This window comes from Sprattus sprattus (assembly GCF_963457725.1).
Source record: "Sprattus sprattus genome assembly, chromosome: 2".
Taxonomy (NCBI): domain Eukaryota; kingdom Metazoa; phylum Chordata; class Actinopteri; order Clupeiformes; family Clupeidae; genus Sprattus; species Sprattus sprattus.
In genome coordinates this window covers 56,028,200-56,049,045 of record NC_137921.1, presented here as the reverse complement: position 1 = coordinate 56,049,045, position 20,846 = coordinate 56,028,200, and the positions used below count along the sequence as shown (strand labels likewise).

Genomic DNA, 20,846 nt, shown 5'->3' with positions numbered 1-20,846 from the left:
TCTGGCTGCTGTGTGCTGTTTGCTGTTGGAAGTGGCTGACACATACCCCATCACCCACGCTGGGCTTCCCTGGGGGCAGTTTGGGTCGTGAGGGGGGGCGTGGCGGGGGAGGTGGAGGTGTGGGGCTGCTGGTGGAGGCCGATGATGGCGTGGCGGGACGGGCAGGAGAGGACGACCCTGTAGACCAGTCAGGTGGGATTAGAATGATACCATGGCACATCTCTCAAAGATCATATGCTTTGTCAAACTCAATGTACCATAGATATGATCAGATTAAAAGTGATCCACCAATACTCCCACCCTCTGTTCTTCTCCTCTAGATGGACACAAATTATTCATAATCCACAGACTAATGCAGAAAAACTGACATCCAGGGTCACAAAAGTATGATACAAAGTATGATACACAAAAGTATGAGTACACAAAAGTATGATACTAATAATTTGATGATATAACCCGTGCATTATATTCATGCCTACTGGTCAAAAGAAAAGTCCACAGCACATCAACTGAGGTAAAGCCACACCGTCAGGGATTCTGTACAGTCAAAATGGACAATGGCCAAGGTCAGACAGTTCTGGGCTATAATATGCTGTCCATACAAGAATGTCCTAGTGTTCTCTAGCCGAATGTATTATTAGTTTCCAGCACTTATTGAAGGCACATGGTTTATAGTTGGGCTACCTCACTCTCAGAATGAGTGGAATGGTGGCACAACAGAAACAGTCGCGCTAAGCTACCTCACAAAAATTACAGAATAGTCACTTCTGGAAAATGTTAACAATGGGAATTAAACTGTAACGCAATTTATTATCTTCAAGTATAATTGATATGCTTGTGTAAGTATGTGTGTGTGTGTGTTTGTAGGTGTATGTGTGTGTATGTGTGTGTGTGTGTGTGTGTGTGTGTGTGTGTGTGTGTGTGTGTGTGTGTGTGTGTGTGTGTGTGTGTGTGTGTGTGTGTGTGTGAAAAAGGAATCCCTCTGTTTGAATAAAAAGCTCTCTTTCCCACATGGGTGGGAGCTTGGGACCCCAGTATGCCAACAGTTCCCCCGTGCCTCTACAAACAGTCGGAGCGACTCTCACACGTCTCTCGTCCCGATGAACCAGAGCGAGCCCTGCTCTCGCTAATCCCCCCCACCACCCAGGTCACTTCACAGCGACAATACATCATCACACCCTGCTGTCTGTCTCGCACTGACTGGTTCCCCTCTGGGCTTCAACACAGTCACTTCCCCTCTTCATCTCTTCCCTCAGCCCTCGTCAAACATCACGCTCGTGTTTCCTGGTCAATACCCCTGTGGAACACTTTTTTAGAGGAAGGACTGCAAGCATCATTGTTTGTGTGCTTAAATTCAATAGTGTGAGCTAGTCGGTTGCATCTGCTTACAGTTCATTATTATTTGAATAATGTGTCTGTCTCCTGTGGACCGCTGTACCATTAGTCATGTTTCTCAACAAAATCAACTGCTGTGCTTTTTTGATTTGAGAGCAGATTGCTTTCATTACCATTACATAACGATGCTAATGGTGTGCATGGGTGGATAGAACAAAATGTCTGCTGTATCGTGCAAGTGTTTGTCATGTAAATGTCTTACATTCTAATGGTAGCTTAGTTGTGTTATACTGGAAGGACTGAGAACTCACCACTTCCTGGGCCACCAGTTGCAGGGCACGGCCCAGGGGACGACACCACTGCCCTGTATGTGGGGGGTGGGGGCGGGGGAGGGGTGGCACGGCTGCCTTGGCCGACATCTTTGGGTGAAACGCTGGTCTCTCTCAGGTCGTCTTTCTGCTGGTTTCCTTCGGGGCTCTTGAGTTCCTCCTGGCTCAGGACGAGTGGTGGTGGGATTGCACACGCAGCCGTTTCCGAGGAGACCGGGGGGCTCGTCACAGAGTCTGCCCCTGCCTCTGAAAAAGGGTCCGGGGGAAGGCAAGGGGGAGTTTTCAAGGGTGGAGATTCTGCAAATGGAGGAGGAGGAGAAGGAGGAGAGAGAGGGGCTATTTCCTCCAGCGGTGGAGGGGGAGGAGCCGGGTCTTCTGGTGGGGGCGGGACTGCAGAAGGAGCAGTGTCTTTGGGCGGGGTTTGAGCTGAGGGAAGGGGAGGGACAGTCTCCTTTGGAGGTGATTGGACAGGTGGGGGTGACAGTGGGCAGGGCTCCTCTGCAGGGGGAGGGGTTGTACGCAGGGGCAGAGGGGCAGGGGCATCGGAAACTGGGGGAGGGGAGGTGGGTAAGGGCGGGGCTGGCTCAACAGGCGGCGGAGGGGACATGGGTAAAGGAGGAGCAGGTTCGCCAGGCGGGGCAGACGACTCATCGCTGAAACAGACCCACTGGTCAACGTCTTCTTCCCCAGGCTTGGAGTCATCTTCTGGGCCGAAGATGTTGTCTAGATCTGCAATGGAAAGCTTCCGGGACCCCTCTTCCTCTCTCGACACATCTGAAGTAGGATTTGACCAAGGACGCAGCATATGGAGAGACACAGTCACAGTCAGACAGAAATAGAGAGAGCAGAGAGGCAGAAATACTCTAAAACTAAGACTGACGAAGAGAGAAAGACTGGCAGATAGAAGTAACTAGAGAAAGAGGGAGAGAATCAGAGAGCCAAGACAGGGGTGCGGATTAGCGGTGCAGGAGGGGGCTCTCTTACCGGTAGTGTCAGCTGGGGGAGAGCCACACGGAGGGGGGGAAGTCGGCACATTCTTGGGTGGAAGTGGCGGTGGTGCTGCAATGACATCAGTGCTGCTGAGACAAGCTCTCATCATCGCCCTCTAATGGCCGGAGGCCAAGCCTACAGTATACAAGCTTTGGGGGAGGGGACAAGACATGCCCACACACTCATGCAGAGGCTCGGGAAACTCAACAAGTCAGTAGCAGATACAGATGCAGATGCAGATGCAGAGATAGAGAGAGAGAGAGAGAGAGAGAGAGAGAGAGAGAGAGAGAGAGAGAGAGAGAGAGTGTGAGTTGGACAGAGGTGAAGTAACAGACAGAGGGAGAAAGCCATCAGAGAAGAGAGTGAAAAGGAGGAGGCTGAAACAGACAGCAAGCAGAGGGACAGACGGACAGACTCTGGCATGAGATGGCCAGCTCGGTCAGGATGGGTCTGAGGCAGGTATGACTTCCATTCAATGGCTTTTCCTGGATCATGGCACATGAGATGACTTGTTAATGGGAGTTTGGGAGAGAACACGTCAATATGACAACACTCATTCACAAGGCCTGGTGACAGCCGCTCAGCCGAAAGAAGGGCTGGGGGTTCATGATGGCTTTATGGAGAAGCGGTCCATGATTCCGTGCAACCGTCACAACCAGATGACGGGGCGGAGAAGGGATAGAGGCAATGAGTTCCACATGAGCAAAGACTTACTTCCTGTGGGAAAGGGTCTTGCCAGAGAAGAGTCAGGATGTGACTCGGATACGGATAAGGGTGCACCCCACACGTCAGACTCATCTAGTACCGCTATGTTTCAACAACATGACGAGAAAGTGAAAACAGACAGAACAAGAAGACACAGGAGCGGGCAGATTAGCTTAGTGTCAGGGTTAGCCACACCTCAGGAGACAGACGCTGGTCTTACGTAAACACAGCTCACGGTCCTTAATCAAGACGCTAGCCATGGGGGGGTTGGAGGGGGAGTTCAGACTAAGCACTATGGAGTGTGCTGTGTGTGTTGGTCGAAGGATCAGCCTCTGAGCAGATCAGGAGACTACAGAGTTCCAAGAAAGGCTACCAAGAGGCTGCCACTTTTCCTTAATTCCTTGCCATGTATAGACTTATTAATAATAATAATAATAATAATAATAATAATAATACAAATAATAATAAAAAGAATAGCACTAGAGCTACAGTGCTAGTAAAGCCACGCTCTTGAGGCGAAGAGAGCCCTGACGTGGTCTCTCTAGGAAGCTGTGATATGAAGAGCTCATTTAAGCTCTTTTATCCACACTGATGTAAGGTAAGGATAAGACAATGAACCTACAGGACACATGAGCTTAATTCTGGGTGGAGCCGACACCATTCTAAAGCTGTTGAGTTCCACTAAGACAGTGAGTGACATTAGCTTAGGCAGGCAGCTTAAGCAGGCATCCGTCTAGTTCTGGTGGCTGGTCTAAAGATCATGTCTGGAGCTATGCTCTTTCCCCATTACTCCATCTGACCGCCAGGGGGAGCTATGCCACGTTTACCATCAAGTGCTGCCACCCTTCATGAACTAGACTCGCCACTCAAAAGCACTGAAAATCTACTGCAAGTCACAATCGAACACACAGACAGGGAGCTTACAGGTTAATGGCAAATTGACAAAAAAGTGAATGCAGACAGTGTTTATCTAAAATTAAGTGCACCACAAACATCCACAATCATGTATAGAGGTGCAGTGATCTACACTTGTGTACATCCCACGGAAACACAGACTCTGTGGACAATGACAAATAAAGTGCAAGATATTCCAATGGAATTCACTTATATTTATATTTATAATTACCTTCACTTTTGATTTCATCAAAGGCTGTATCCAGGGGAGGCCCAAATAAGGCTGTAGCATCCTCTGGTACTGAGGGTTTCTTGCTGCTGTGGAGTTCAAGAGAAGCACAAGGTGAAGACAACCATCCAACACACAAACACTCAAAGGAGTCCAGCTCCATCCACTGATTCATTCACACACACAATGCCTTGAACTCAACCCCTTTTTATATGTCTCCTGTGCCTATACCCAAGTCAGCCCCATAATGTCTTAATGTCACCTCCCCAGAGTAATGCAGAGTAGCACTGTGACAGAATCTGTGAGCTGTGATGTGACATGAGTGTCCTCTACAGTGTTAGATAAGAGTCTGACAGTCCAAACCAGATCGGCTAAAGAAAATGATTTGGGATTTTGGCGTTTCTGTACCAATTTCTACAATTAGTCATCCATAAATATTTTCGAAACAGAAACAAAAAAAATTCAACCAAGCCATGCAACATTTATCTTATAAAGACAATCGTGTTATTTAGCAACTCTGTTTTAGTTAGTAATAAAAAGCACACTTTGCAGTTCTGTGCTCCCAAAAGAAAGTACCCAAATCTGATGAGATTGCACAATCTTAAGGGTACACTCTTATTGCTCTGATCATGCAACTTGTGATGCCACTGGCAGCCTTTCTTTGCCCTTAGGGGATAGTTGGACTGAATAGCTGATACACTTAAAATCCCTTTAAAAATGTAGCTGGGGGTGCATCCCTTGATGTGTGTGGTGGGGTAGTGGATGGTACCTGGGTGGCTCTGGAGCAGGGGCAGGAGAGGAGGAGGGGGTCACTTCCGAGGCAGCAACCGGGGCAGCAACCGGGGCAGCAACCGGGGCAACAACCGGGGCAACAACCGGGGCAGCAGCAGGGGGAGCAGCAAGGGCAGGCGGTAGAGAGGGAGCAGAACGTCTTGGTCTGGCAATTTCCTCACCTATGAAGAGGACCATCGCAAATTTAGAGTTCAGCATCTACACTCTAGGTTTCACCAATACTTTAGAAATGAATGTTTAAGTATTCTCTCTTTCTTGCGCGCACACACACACCACATCACACCACAACGCACCACAACGCACACACACACACACACACACACACGCTACCAGCTACATCAACAGTAGCTTGATGCTAAGAATATAATCACATGCAGTCTAAACTAATGCTAACCAAAAGGAAATGTAGGATTTAGTTACCACTTCTTAAATAAAATGAGATTACATCATGTACATAAAACCTTATAAAGTTGTCATACTTACTAGATGTATTTCTTTTCAATAGACCCTGGAATAAATACAGAAAATCCATTTAAAATATTCATGTTTTCATGTGCTCATATCGTTCTGTATTACATTTATCAGCCACTAAATAGATTAGAATTTCATAACAAACTAAAAAACATGAGCCTGTCATCTAATAAAGGGTGGATGATGTATGGCCTTGTTCTAATGTTGAGTGGGAGGATGACTAAACTCTACATCCTCATGAGAAAGCAAACAACAGACTTCCGCACAGGCGTGTAACACTGAAGAATAGTTATGCACTGGTGTGCATTGACTCCGAGCTGCATAGGCCAGCATTGCTAGCTGTACATGTGCACATGTGCACAAGTGTGTCCTGGTGCTGGAATTTCAGTCCTGTGGTTGTTGGAAACCCCTGATCTGTTGCCTTTGCTCATACAAATAAAAAGCAGAATCAGGTAGCCATCTTAAGGAAGGTGTACATTTTCTCTCCGCTTTAGAATAACACCGCCTTAAATAAATGCTGACTATGGCCCTCCCTGACTAGTCTATAAAGTCATGTCTTGGCAGGTATTAAAGGATCCTTCCTCATTAAATAGTGCCAGGGTTGTGAGCTGTGTACGGTGTGGAACTTTTGGTCTCAAAAGGTCACTGTTTATATAATCCCTGACTGGTAAGGTCCTTTAGGTGACAAAGGTGTTGGACTCTTGATTGCAGTACAGAGATACAGAGCAAGAAAGACATGAGGATAGAAATCAGAGAGACAGGTGTTTGTCTGTTCACGTTCAGCGTGCCTGAAGGTGTAACACATGCTGGTAAGTGAAAGACTAAATACCATGAGTGCCTCTTCTTTTTTTACAGGGGCTGTCTGCAATATTGTGGCATAGTGGTTGATCCAGTTAAGATACAGGCAAAGAGGAAAAACAGAGGAAAGGGTGGGAGTTCTCTGGAGGAGGACCAGTGCCATGGCTCTAAGGCATGAGCCGAGAGATCAAAGAGAAGTGGGAGCAGTTTCGGAACAGTGGGAGTCTGGGACTAAGCCTCGAATGTTTGTGTTGTCCTGCTGTCTCCAAAAAAGGTAGGTACAGACTCCTTGGGCACTCACAAACCAACAGCTTTAATGAGCAGCAGTGAGACCCCATCATAATTTCTTTTTGATCTCTCGGAACTCCTCTTGCCCGCCTACTGTGTGCAGGAAGTGCAGAGAGACAACAGGAAGTGCCGAGAGACAACAGAAAAGAGGACACTTACCGGGCTACGTCTCTGTGATCAGCATAAAGGAAGAGAGAAGAGACACCTGGTCAGAAAGTGACAAATCAGTAAAGCACAACTTCTGTTTAATTCCTATATGTTCACAGCACAATGTTCATCAAAGGCCCTGGTAGTAGGAGTGCTCACTCAGATCAGTATCCTTGTTGCTGGCCCCATTCAGACACACCTATTTAAGAGGCTGTGATCATTCTTGTGCTATTAATTCCCATGTCTATACTTAAACCATTTGACACTCTTTAGTTATGACCTGGCAATTGGAGTTCTCTCAACATGACACACAAGAACAGCCAGTGATGAGGATCTATAGCCGTGTCTGAGAAGGGCCGGAAGAGCAGAAGTGTTAGCCTGCAGTAGTGCCACCTGCCGTATCCCACACACACACACACCCAAACCCACCACACCACCACCCTCCTGGTCGTGAAAGAGGCAGTGCTGCCAAAGAGCCAGAGTGAATACTGAACTGAGTTAGTGGAACTGTACATGAAGCAGTAGTAAATACACGGGCTTGGACAACACAACACAGCTTACAAGGATCCAGCTTAGCACCCTTATTGAAAGAAAATCATTTCAAAACATTGAGGTTTGACATTTTGACATTGAGGTTTGACAAATGTACCCATTATATATAGTTGAAAGCACCCACTTCAAAAAAACAAAATAACAATATAAAGCAGTTAAAGAGCATAACCACTAGCCAAAGGCTTCCTGGTTAGAGTCTCTTAAGACTCCAAATATTCACCAATATGTCCTCACTTCCTACTCCCTACTTAAATAACGTGAACTGTAGTGGGGAAACACGGCAGAAGGAGATTTTGTCATGTCACAACACAAGTCAGCAGGGCTTTTAAGAGCCGTAGAGTGGTGACTCGTAATACCTTGTCACATCGTGAGAGAAGACGACTCTGTGGCTGTATTTGAACAGGTCATGGACTACCACAATACAGCATAAACATCTCACATCCAATTCTAGACTACATTTAAGCTCTTTACTCCCTTTAATGTCTATCTATCAGTCCGCCTTCCCTGCTCCTGCTGCACTGCCTAGCTACAGCCATGGCCACTCAGACTGCTTCATCACGGCCCTTTCCAAGGCAGTGAGCCATGAGTGATTACCGTGATGTAACTAGGGGTGGGCTGTGCCGTCGGAGGTCGAACACGATTGGATTAGACAAGTATGCATCACTTGGCACCACCAACCAGAGCTCGTCAGGAAGAGACGGTACAAGGTATGACCTCTTTCTTCCCAGAGCACAAAGACACAAAATTGCATCTTCAAAAAAAGGAAATAATAGTATACAGTCATGGTCTAATACTTGACCAAACAATATATGGAAGGGTTTTTGTTTAGTAGTTTGAATAATGTCAAATAATGTGTCCTGAACAACTTTCAGTACTGCTACTGTATTGAAGTAGCATGATATAATAATATAATCTGGCAGTTTGTTATGCATATTTAACAGGTTCATGAGTCATTTGGCATGACACTGTTTATATAACCTTCACTGACTCAGTATAAACTGAGTGTGTTATTTCTACAAGTAAAATAATATCACAGAGATAAGCAAATTAAATACTTTGTAGTCCTTCTATATAGAAAAGTCCCCAGTCTATCCACAAGACTACCATTTAAGTCCTCAGCTTTTCCTAGAACTGAAGGTTAAAGGAAAGCGGAAAGAATGATGGATCGATCCGTTTTACAAACCCTGCACGCTGAGAGGATTTATGAAGGAATTCTGACATAAGTCCCCTGTGGGAGGTTACAGCCAAGAGGTATTAGAGGCCGACTGGCTCTTAGAGTCATTAAAAACTGATTTAGAATGTCTTATTTGGAAGACATTAAACGACTTCAAACAAAATATATATTCCACACACACACACACACACACAAACACACAATGGCTATACGGACACGGCACTTAACAAACACTTACAAAGTCTAAACACCACTAGACAGCATACAAGTCAACAAACACACCCTCAGTGGAGCACACCACACACACGCATATGCAGGAAGACACACACTAAACTCCAAAGCCAGTCAGGTTGAGTGAGCGAGCCTGCAGCCCTAGTTCTTGAGGAGTGAGAGGAGGAGGAATGTCACTAGAGAGGCACTGTCTTCACAGCCTCACCTGAGGCCAGCTGCTGGCAGACCAGCCTCAGCCTCGGCCTCGGCCTCGGCCTCACTCAGTCTCAGTCCTGTGGCTTGGAGCTTACGGCTGACCCCAGAGTCCTTACTACACCTCACCTCTGTCCTCACTAATCCTCACCTAGCTCTCGTTCCCTCAGTCCCTGAAAACATTGTCAAAGTACAAAATGGCCTTTTCTTCCTGCAGATCACAAGCCTTATTTACAATTCTATTGAGAATTAAAAAAGAACAGGATTGGAATTTGAAGAGAATACCTTCATACAACTGTGACAAAAATGTACGACTTTGGCATTCAAGAACCATACTGATGTAGAAATGATTAGGAGGGATTATGACTACATATTCATTCCAGTCTTGGGTTGTGCTAATTTCTTGATACCCTGATGCATACCCTGATGCATGATATAATTATTCAAGTTCTTAAAACAAAATGTTCTGGAGAAAAGACGTGCGCTGTCAACATTATATAAAACATTAAGCATCGTTCAGCATAAGGTTGAAGCAACTTTAACTAAAGTTTAAACTTTAAAATGTGATCATTTCAGGCCATTCCGATTTTACAAAATAAAAACAATGAACAACCCACAGTATAAAAAGTATAAAACATTTGAACAACACAATTGCACTTTATTAGCTAACACATTTGTGCCATGTCCCAATGAAATAAAAATGAAAAAAGTGTGGCATATAAAACTGAGCATGCCAAACACTCTCTCAACATACACATCTTAAAGTTATGGACATCATACGGACTTTGTAAGGTTCTCACAAAGGCTGCATAGTGTACAAACTAAACCCATGAAGAAAAAAAACCAAAGCAAAAGCTTAGCCCCTGTTTCTAAAGCCAAGGAGGAGGATGTCAGACCCATGCAGGCCCACATGCTCATGGACACAGTGAAACAAACACTCCTCAAGGTAGAGGGAAGAGTCGAGGGAAAAGCTTACCGGACTGCTCCGCTATAAAGGCCAGCATTAAAAAAAAAAGAAATATGAGAGATGGAGAGAGAGAGAGAGAGAGAGAGAAAGAAAGAGAATGAAATAAATGGAGAGTGAATGGAGGGTGAGTAAAACAGAGAGAGAGAGAGATACTTTATTAGTTTTAATTATTACTGATTCATAGGGCTTGCAAAGACGTGACAATGACTGATGTGTAACAATGGACAGGGATAGTTCACAACAGTAATCATAGCACTCCACAAAAAGGTCCCACACAGTTCAATCACAAACCAGCGCAGGCACACACACACACACACCACACACACACACACACACACACACACACACACACACACACACGTGTGTGTGTGTGTGTGTGTGCTGAATGTGAAGCAGGCCTCTGGTTGGGCCCTTGGTGGAGGAGTGCTCACAGACAAACAGACAGCAGGCTCAATTAGAAGCAGACCCTGGGGCTCATCCATAACACATGAGCCACACACTTGTGGAGCAACACCTGGCCATTCCACCACAGAAGAGGAGGCCTGTGTGCAGTTTCAGCTTCTGTTGAAGGCTACTGCTGAGGCTCACTCACTCTATAGGCTGGGCTTTTCTATTGGGGTGAGATGGATCACTGGACATTAAATTCCAGTTCATAGGGCAGTTATTACAGGAGGAGAGAGAGAGAGAGAGAGAGTTTGAAACAGCAAGAGGGAGACGGCATGAGGAAGAGAAATAGTGTGACAGAAAAGGAAGGTGGTTGGGGAGAAGCAGCATTGTTCAGTTTAGGGGCTTGTTAACCTTTGCTCTCAGCCTCCTCCTTCTAAGAAGATTTCATGGTCAATCCATTGCTATGGTTACTATGGTAGGCACCGGTTGCCATGGCACAGGGTGACCATGTGACTCATGTTTAATTCAACTTCAAGAGTTAAATGCCAGCACAGCACACTGCCAGTGTACTTGAAAGTGTGTGAATGTGTTTGTCTGGGATGGTTTCCTGACTTGAAAGAAAGGTTATTGGTACTTATGTGTTATCATTTGGACAACATACACACAGATTCTGCACAGATCACAGCCTGCATCACAGTGTGTGTGTGTGTGTGTGTGTGTGTGTGTGTGTGTGTGTGTGTGTGTGTGTGTGTGTGTGTGCGTGCACGCCCTGCGTGTGTTACACTTAATCCCTCTTTATGCCAACTCTTTCCCCCAGCCCTGTGTACCACCGGACGGACTCTGACTTAATTACACTGAGCGCCAGACTTCTGTCACCGTGCTCAAATCCACACTGTGTGCTCCCTCTCACACCATGCCAAGGGTGTTTCTAACTGGACTCCCCAGAACAACAATCCCATATCAAGAAAGAGCTCAAGCTAGCATCAGTCAAAATGTTCATTTACATTTACATTTAGTCATTAAGCTGACTCTTTTATCCAAAGCGACTTACAAGGATGTATAAACATTTTACACTTTACACTGATGGCACACTACACATCAGGAGCATTTAGGGGTTCAGTGTCTTGCTCAAGGACGCTTCGACAGGGAATAGCAACCTTCTGATTGCTAAACGACTTCTCTTCCTCTTGTACCACTGTCGCCCCTGTATGTATATACTTATATATAAATATATAAAATATATAATGTTGCAGACTGTTTTATTCAGTGCCTATAAGTGACAGGAAAGGTATACATTATGGCAGTATGTGTGCTACCTGGGTAATGGCCCTCTGACCTGATCAGCTGATCTACTCAATAAACTGTCTGAGCAATAGGCCCTTCTGCGTACTTAGTGAAGATCATTTCACACAAGGGACTACTCAAAGTGCAGTGTGAGGGTAGGAGTCTGTGTCCTGTTTGTGCACTGAAAAGCCCCTCTGCGTACTTAGTAAAGATCATTTCACACAAGGTACTCCTCTTCCTCGCACAGTGTGAGAGGAAGAGCCTGTGTTCTGTTTGTGCCAAAGAAAATTAAAGTATGACACTTTATCTGGAACGCGATTATAATGAGATCATGACAAGTCTGCATATTATCTTTTGTGATAAAAACTTAATGAAAGACCTTTAATAGAATTTCAGATGATTAATTCAAGCAAATCAGATGATGAAATTTGGCTAATTACATTTTGGGCAGCACAGTGTGATCGGAAGAGGATCTCAAGGAGCGCTGGGGGAAAATAAGCAAAGTGGGCCTCCTAGCAGGGGAAACACACACACACACACACACACCTCATCACATTTTCACAGCCCAAGGCACACTGCACCGGATATTACTGCCACCAAACTCCAAAATGGATCACTAATGTCGATGATTTAGCATCATCATCATCATCATCATCATCAACTCACAGACATGGTGCTGGAAGGCTGACATATTTTGGTCACTGCTCTAGCTTGCTGACCAGGACAATATGAGTGCAGAGTGACACCACAATTGGCCAGCCATACTAGCTCCATCACACTTGCAGGTACGCCGCTGTGCCATTGGTTGGCCCTCAGGTGTGTTACGGCTGGGAGCTGCTCCCGCAGTGAATAATTCAGAGCAGGCTCTTCATCTGAGCTGGGGCCTGGCCTTGCCTGGTCTCACCCCACCGCTCTCACTGGGCTGCTGCCACTCACACTCACACACACACACACACACACACACACACACACACACACACTCACACACTCACACACACACACACACACACACACACACACACACACACACACACACACACACACACACACACACACACACACTCACACACACACGTCACCCTGCCTATTTTCCGGGATGAATAATTAACCGTCCGCAGCGGCACCGGGCCGACTCCTTGTGCCTGAACCTTAGAAGAGATGAGAGCAGCAGTGGGGGAGAGGAGAGGAAGAGAGGAGAGGAAAGGAGAACAGAGCAGAGGGGGAGAACAGAGGAGGGGAGCAGAGGAGAAGAGGAGAGCAGTGGAGGAGAGGAGAGCAGAGGAGAATGGTAGTCGGTATTCGGTAGGAGGGGGGAGAGGTACTGGATGTACTTGAGTGCAACCCAAGAAGGGAGTGCTTGACCAGGAGGGCAGAAGGGAGGAAGGGAGAGAGGCCAGCGCAGTGGACAGGATTAAGTGTGTGTGTGTGTGTGTGTGTGTGTGTGTGTGTAAGGAAGGAAAGGAGACAGAGGTGCATGGGTATTCTAAAATGAGGTATTAAAGTTGGGACATATTTAAACTCAGAATCTCTTGCAGTGTAACAGCAATAGAATTGATGAGTTTGTCCTTTTCCAAAGACAGACACTGTAAAGTTGTAGAAATGATCTCTGTTGATGTCCATGGGAAACCATTGCATATGATGTGCTGTGTGTCCTATAATGTCAATAATATATGTTCAATATCTAATGATCCAGATTAGGAGGGGGCAGTTGGTCGTCAGGGAGGAGATGTGACCTTGCTTCAGGGGAAGAATCATCATGTGAATAATCCCACAGAGTCTTGAATGTAGGCCATGTGTTTGTCACCCCCCCTTCCTGTTACACTCTCCTTTTCTCTAATACGCCACACACACACACACACACACACACACACACACACACACACACACACACACACACATGCCTAAGTCAGATCAGCCCTCAGGATGCCCGTATGGTGGACACAGTCTCAGCGAGCGCACACCCAAGCGTGGATTCTGTAAATGAGTCTCAGCTTGACTATCCACACAGCATCTGGACCACCAGATCCAAAACAAAAAAAAAATAAAAACCAAAACCAAATCAGCATATTCCATCTAAACCAGATACCGTCTGCGCACTCTTCCTCTCACAAACAGGAAATGATTCCATAAACTCCTTGGAGGTACAGGACTGTTTGTCCACCGGCGCTCGTGCACGGTGCGTCATGTCACGTCACGTCACATGCCTGCCATCCTGCGCGCGTGCCAAAGGAGAGTTCACGTGACAGCGGAGGGGGGATTAGGCTCCAGTTGTCCACAGTCATGTGAAACGCCCAGAGGGCTCGTCTCATGGATGAAGGCCCCTAAAAACCACTCTTCCCATCGCTTCCTCTGCCAAATTCCCCAGCCGGCTTTGGGTAAACAAGACTTAGAGCGCCGTCAGCGTCCGCGCAGTGTGTATCCTGCTCCGTCCACAATACTGGTGGAATGGTGCTGCCGCCGCATGGCATTTTTCGATGAGTCATTCTTAAGACGCTGTGGACGGTGGGGATGTGGCTTTCGTCAGACAGCGGTTTGGTAATGGAGGCGACACTGAGGTCAGGAGAGCATCCAAAAGCACAATCCTCATTTCCCAGGCAATGGGTCATTCTGGAGGGGGCCGTACACCACAGCACTTCCACAGATTGCCACCAGGGCTGCAGCTCAGACATAACCCAGCACATCAGGCTCAATACGACACTGAGACCTCCATCCAGTGCAGCAAAACAAGCACTATACACCAATTGTGGAGAATACAACAAACAGACACACAGTGCACATACAACATGCTAAATCCATGCAGGACATAGATCCAGAAACACACAGACATCTAGCCCACATTCACACATAGGACATAATGGGATACAGGAAATGATTTGATGGCTGAAGGAGGCGTGTGTGAGGTAGTAAGGGACTCACCATAGGAGAGGGAGACAGAGCTATGTTGCCTATTGAGGCTTTGAGTTCATCTACCGAGGGAGACGCATAGTCGAGCTTGTCTGCCGCCAGCGGCTTGATCTTGATCTTGAACTTTGGTCGATGGTCTTCCTCGCCCTCCGACTCGCTCGAGGAGAAGAAGTGAGCTGTCTTGACTTTAGGGGATGGTGGAGTCAGTGTTAAGGCCAGCAAAGAGTAGGTTTGTGTTATATTCATACTGTAAAATGGCTTTTCATGCGTTCTTTGCAAACAATAGGCTCCATATTTCACCTTGTTCCAGGATGTGTACATCTGAACAGAGTACATTTAATTTTTTTAGAAATTAGAAATACAATATTCAAGCATCCAGGAAATATTTAGTATTAAGTTCAGTATCAAGTTCCAACGGCACAGGTGCCCCCGTGAGCAAGAACTCTCTTAATCAACGATGGAAGGATTAGCCCACTAATTCATCCCACTTTAAGCAAGCAGCCAATCAGATGCAATTTGTGTGTAGCTACAGACAGCTAAGAGAATAACTGCTGATAACTGATTGTACCCCTGACCTTTGGCTATGTGGTAAGACAATAAATAATCTTAACTTACTGTGGCCTGGATCATATTTCAATGCTTTAGTATTTTCCATTAGAGTCTCTGAAGGCCACAGCTCAGAATACCCGCACAGACAAGCATTCAAACATAAAGTGGGTCTGCACACAAGCGGATGAAATGCCTTTGATTGCTATGACATGGGGATCAATGCAAATACAATGAATTAGTATATATAGCAGCTTCCCCCTAGCACTTATTGATTGTATTAGACATATTCAATAGTGCTTGGATATCGATCCAGTCAGCTATTAATGGGGCCACAGCTAACCGGACAAACTGACCATCAGGGGGAACAAGGACGACATGGGCGGAGGGTGGAAAGGCAGAGCCCTAAACAACCAAGAACTGGTCAGATGATCTGTGGGGTTAGATCTGTTGTAGCAAAGTACCCTTTAACTAACCCATGGTTAGGAGTTTATAGCCTACTTTGGCATAGTACCCTTTAACTAACCTATGGTTAGGAGTTTATAGCCTACTTTGGCATAGTACCCTTTAATTAACCTATGGTTTGGATTGCATAGCCTACTTTGTATATAATATGCTCAGGACCTACGGTTTAGCCTAGGGTTAGCTAGGCTTATTATTAATACAATGGAACATGAACCGATCCAAAGATTAGAACGATACATAGCCAATCATAAAACCATATTTCATCCGTTTTGAGCAAGCACTGAAATTTTAAATGTTTAACTGTTCAAATGTAGAAACAATGTTAAGAAAACCCATTCAATTTTTTTTTTTTTTTTTTTTAGAAAAACAGCGAATAGGCAAAGGGGGGACCTGCTATGACTTTAGTTAATTTGTGTGGTTCCCAATCTTAATCCCTACGGAAAATATTCAATGTAACTATATATCAATAGAATAAAAGAAATCCAATCAGTCAGGTACTGGCTCATATTCTGTTCCGGGTGTAAATACATTGACAGCTGAGATGTTTATCTCTTGTTATGGTGTGGTGTGCCTCTGTATGTAAAAGATATTGGATTCTTCCTCCTCAGGCCTGAGGCTGTAGCCTTCATCATCAACATCAGGGGAGTTCTGAAAAACAACAGAGGATTTGGTTAGTTAATCACTAGAAGTAACAACAGGACATCATCAATTCAAAAATTGTAAAAAAAAAACTTTTTTTTTAAAATCACAGAAGAATTATTTAACCAATGTCATATGTATCCAATAATTGAACTGCACCTCTTACAAAACATATTTTATAATCTGATGTAAACATTTATTTAAACAAAAAAAATGATTTGCTTGTCTGGCTTGAATCCACAAATGCACAGAGCCACTTACATATCGGTCCCAGTCGATTTCCCCAGAGAAGCCGTTAGGTGCCCCATTGCTCTTTTTCCCTGGCTAAACAGATGCACACACACACACACACACACACACACACACACACACACTTTTAATAAATAATAAAGCATACTGCTTCATTGATTTACTAACAGTACTAGTCTGACTTTTTTAATACTATACTTCAGATTAAGAACATTTAGACCATTATAGTAGGACTATCATTCTACAGTGAACTAGCTACGTAAAGCTGGGGGCTGCTTGTTGTTACACTAGAGGGATCAACTTCACTACGTTCGCTTTGCAGTACCGATTCAGTCTCTGGGGGAGGTTCCTTGATGGTGATGGTCCATAATACAGAAAATGAAAATAAGATGTCATCATCATCATCCCAGCACAAGCTTGAACAAAGTTATATATTTTTCTATTATATCCTGACCCAGGAGTTGTGATCAAATACTATCCCAAAGGACTCTCATTAGAGATGTCTGTGGAATGAAGATGAACCCTAGCTGTCAGAGACGCTAAGGAGAGTCATACTTACACCTCCCTCTCTGTCTGGGGACCCCCTGTGGAGAGGAGAGGGAGAGAGGGAGGGAGAGGAAGAGGGAGATAAGGAGAGAGAGGGAGAGAGAGAGAGAGAGAGAGAGAGAGAGAGAATAAAAAGAATGTTCTTGAAGAGCTACTTAACCTCAAAAGCCTACACTCTTTCCAGCACTTAACTAAATCTCTGGAGCAGCTGTGCTTCAAATTATAATGCATAATGAACATATGCAAATATTCATCTCATACTCACACACATGGACCAATATATCCACCTTTCACCAAGCACCATACTACATCAAAGTGTGCTCGTCCAGATAAAGACTATTAAACCCAACTTTTGGACGCACACACTCATGCTGACACACACACACACACACAAACACAACCTCAACAAACAACCATTGCTTTCAAGCCACAGATGGCTGTACTTCAGTAGTGAGCACCGTTTCCATCCTCCGTAAATAACACAATTCAGTGCCCGTCTGAGACCACAGCCAAGATGTGGTTCGTCTCCTCAGATGGAGGAGAGGACATACCCCTCTGAGGATGCATTACTGCACAAGCGTACTGATTTACTGGGTCTGCACTGGGTGGCGGGCCACAGGAGAGGCAGACAACGCTTTGGTGTATTCAAGGGCCTATTTTGCCATATCAGTTCAAAAGATTTAAGAATTGTTGGGAGTGTTCACAAAGGTGATTGAGATAGTGCTGTCTGTGTGTGTGTGTGTGTATATGTGTAATGATTGACGAATATGTTCTACACATTATGTATCAATGTTTTTTAAATCATTGGGTAAACAACGCCATTGTTCAATGTCAGCCGCCAGAGAATGCTCACTTACGCGGAGTCACTGTCTTTCTCTTTCTTCCGTATCCCGAAGGCCTTCCTGGTACGTTTTTTCAATCCTGAGAGGAGAGCAGAGAAAAGAGGGTTAATACATGCTCTCTCACACACTGAAACGTGTTCACACATGCATAAGCGCACACACATACGCACACACACACACACACACACACACACACTGGCTGAGAGCAGTGCAGCTGCACCTGCTCCACTAAGGGGGCTGGTCCCTCCCCCGCTCACAGAGGCCTCTCTTAAGAGGGTGATTAAGCAGACATATGGGGCCGCTCAGCACTGCAGCAGAGGACCAAGAGGACAGGCCGCTCACAGCACACTAGCCTCTCCAGCAGGACCAAGAGGACAGGCCGCGCACAGCACACTAGCCTCTCCAGCAGGACCAAGAGGACAGGCCGCTCACAGCACACTAGCCTCTCCAGCAGGACCAAGAGGACAGGCCGCTCACAGCACACTAGCCTCTCCAGCAGGACCAAGAGGACAGGCCGCTCACAGCACACTAGCCTCTCCAGCAGGACCAAGAGGACAGGCCGCTCACAGCACACTAGCCTCTCCAGCAGGACCAAGAGGACAGGCCGCTCACAGCACACTAGCCTCTGCAGCAGGACAGACCGCTCACAGCACACTAGCCTCTCCAGCAGCAGGACCAAGAGGACAGGCCGCTCATAGCACACTAGCCTCTCCAGGAGGACCAAGAGGACAGGCCGCTCATAGCACACTAGCCTCTCCAGCAGGACCAAGAGGACAGGCCGCTCACAGCACACTAGCCCCATCAGCAGCAGGACCCACTGCACTTCTGCAGGGGACGAGGCTGGGAACGAGGCTGCCGTAAGTGGTCACCCACCACACAGTATAGAGATCATTACCAGACTGCCTGTTTCTATAGAAATGAGCCTGCTACAATTCTAGAGTCATCACAAAGTCACACCCATTAGAGTAGCTCACTAGGCAGACAGAAGAAACTAAAACCTCCACGCAAATGTTTCCCATGTTGTCAGGTCCACAGAGAGACTTTATATCTGAGTGCAGTCATTTACACACTGGCTCAATGAGTCATGTAAGGAGCAGCAGGACAGCAAGATCAGCGATATATGCCAACCTTTTAAATCAGTGGGTAGGGATCTTCCCATCATTCGTCAGAGCAAATAAACATTCTCTGGGCGTGTTACTGAGAAGCAATGCATTATTCATCAAAGAACACATGTGAAACTGGGAGGATCTTGAGTTCCTCTGAGGAGCAAGGAAAAATGAGCTCCCCATTTCTCTCTGCCAAGTGACAGTCAAGAGAAGTTTAGACTGTACCCCCACCACATTAGACACCCCATCAGAGCCACTACCTGTGCCCCCATATCACACAGTCCTCCCCAACCAGCCAGACCAAGCCCCAGAGGAGTCATGGGTCCAGGCGTGGCCACTGCTGACGGGAGGCCTTGAGCATGGCGGAGGGTGCTATTGATTTCAACAGCCTATCTCTCCATGTCAGTCTTCTAGGCTACAAACACTCAAAAGTAGATAACACCCCATAGAATTCTCAGAGGAAATAAGACTTTGCCCAGGCCCTTCTTGACTAATCACAGGGAGAATGACAAAGAGGAGTCTGAAAGCTTTGTGTTTGTTTGTGTGGGTCTGCTACAAGGTATGTGTGTGTGTATGTGTGTGTGTGTGTGTGTGTGTGTGTGTGTGTGTGTGTGTGTGTGTGTGTGTGTGCGCGCGCGCACCCTTGATGTAGATGACATTGCTTATCTGTCGTGTTGGGGCAGAGATCAGAGAGCCAGCCAATAACATCATTTGATCCAATCTGAGGGCAAGAGTACGGGTACAGACACTGAACCAAGAGAGGGAGGAGGGCAAACAATGGCAGTGACTGAAAAGGGAGGCAAGTCAATCAATCAAAAGGACAGGGGGCCAGTGGAGACAAACAAACTAACAAACAAACAAACAAACACACCCATTACCCAAGTATGCATGAAGTTCATAGTAGTTTATATAACTGTATCCCAATTTGATCACACACATTAAACAAATCCTCCCGAAACAATAACAAAGCAGAATTTTGGGAAAGCTTGGGACCCATCCAATGCCCAGAAAGCCACAATGAGAAGCCCACCCGAGCTCCCCAGAACGGTTCACTAATGACTGGCTGTGAAAATAACAGCAGCCTCGTCAGGGCCTGGATGAGACTTAATAGTTTAATGACTTCCGTGTGCGTGGCTGCGGAAGCGGTAACGTAATTAGTGGGCACAAGCGGAGACGCGGTAATCTCATCGAAGGGAGGCCACAGGAAGTCTGTGTGTAGGAGAGAGAGGGGTTGGTGGAGCAACACAGGAAATGCAATCCTGCAAAACAGGAAGAGGAGGAGAATAAACAAGGTGCTTCAGTCTTGCCCTCAGGCTGAGGCTGGAGAGAATGTTGAGCCAACATAAATAAAAGCACTTCCTTGTTTATTTATGAGAACTCTCTCTTTACTCCTGCCTCCCCCCCTATGAAAATGAGGGATGGAAAGTTCAGTTGCATTAGCACAGCGCAGATGGCGACACACGAGGGCCATAGAGACATCAGGGCACTGATCTGAGATCAGCCTGGGCATCTGCCAGGGAGAGTCATATGGGCTGTGTTCACAGCAGCTCCCTGGCACGTGTACGGCGTGGGACGCCATTCAGTGACTGATTCCTGACTTGCAGGTCTTGGTATGCACAGATAAAGATCTTCCACTGCACTGAACTGTGCCCCTCATGGGCTGTGGGCTTACAGTGCAATCAAAACAAACCAGTTAATCACAGATTAGTGAGGTGGAGTCAACCAGTATTGTTATTTTTTTGGTGTTGTTGTTTGTATGAAACATTAACAGCCTTATGCCCCAA

The 20,846-nt window shown here is 46.1% G+C and overlaps 1 protein-coding gene across 1 annotated transcript in view; it reads right to left on the bottom strand.

Moving 5' to 3' along the window:
• The window catches only part of sgip1a (SH3GL interacting endocytic adaptor 1a), a 48,562-nt gene that overhangs the window by 11,611 nt on the left and 16,105 nt on the right, over positions 1 to 20,846 (bottom strand). Inside the window, exons 3-14 of the mRNA XM_080832674.1 lie at positions 17,972 to 18,035; positions 17,128 to 17,152; positions 16,581 to 16,643; positions 16,271 to 16,328; positions 14,682 to 14,866; positions 6,991 to 7,002; positions 5,758 to 5,782; positions 5,252 to 5,435; positions 4,486 to 4,571; positions 2,649 to 2,723; positions 1,647 to 2,438; positions 47 to 177 (exon numbers count right to left, since the gene is read on the bottom strand). Of these exons, the coding sequence (XP_080688800.1) occupies positions 47 to 177; positions 1,647 to 2,438; positions 2,649 to 2,723; positions 4,486 to 4,571; positions 5,252 to 5,435; positions 5,758 to 5,782; positions 6,991 to 7,002; positions 14,682 to 14,866; positions 16,271 to 16,328; positions 16,581 to 16,643; positions 17,128 to 17,152; positions 17,972 to 18,035 (1,700 nt within the window). The remainder of the gene's footprint in view (positions 1 to 46; positions 178 to 1,646; positions 2,439 to 2,648; positions 2,724 to 4,485; positions 4,572 to 5,251; positions 5,436 to 5,757; positions 5,783 to 6,990; positions 7,003 to 14,681; positions 14,867 to 16,270; positions 16,329 to 16,580; positions 16,644 to 17,127; positions 17,153 to 17,971; positions 18,036 to 20,846) is intronic.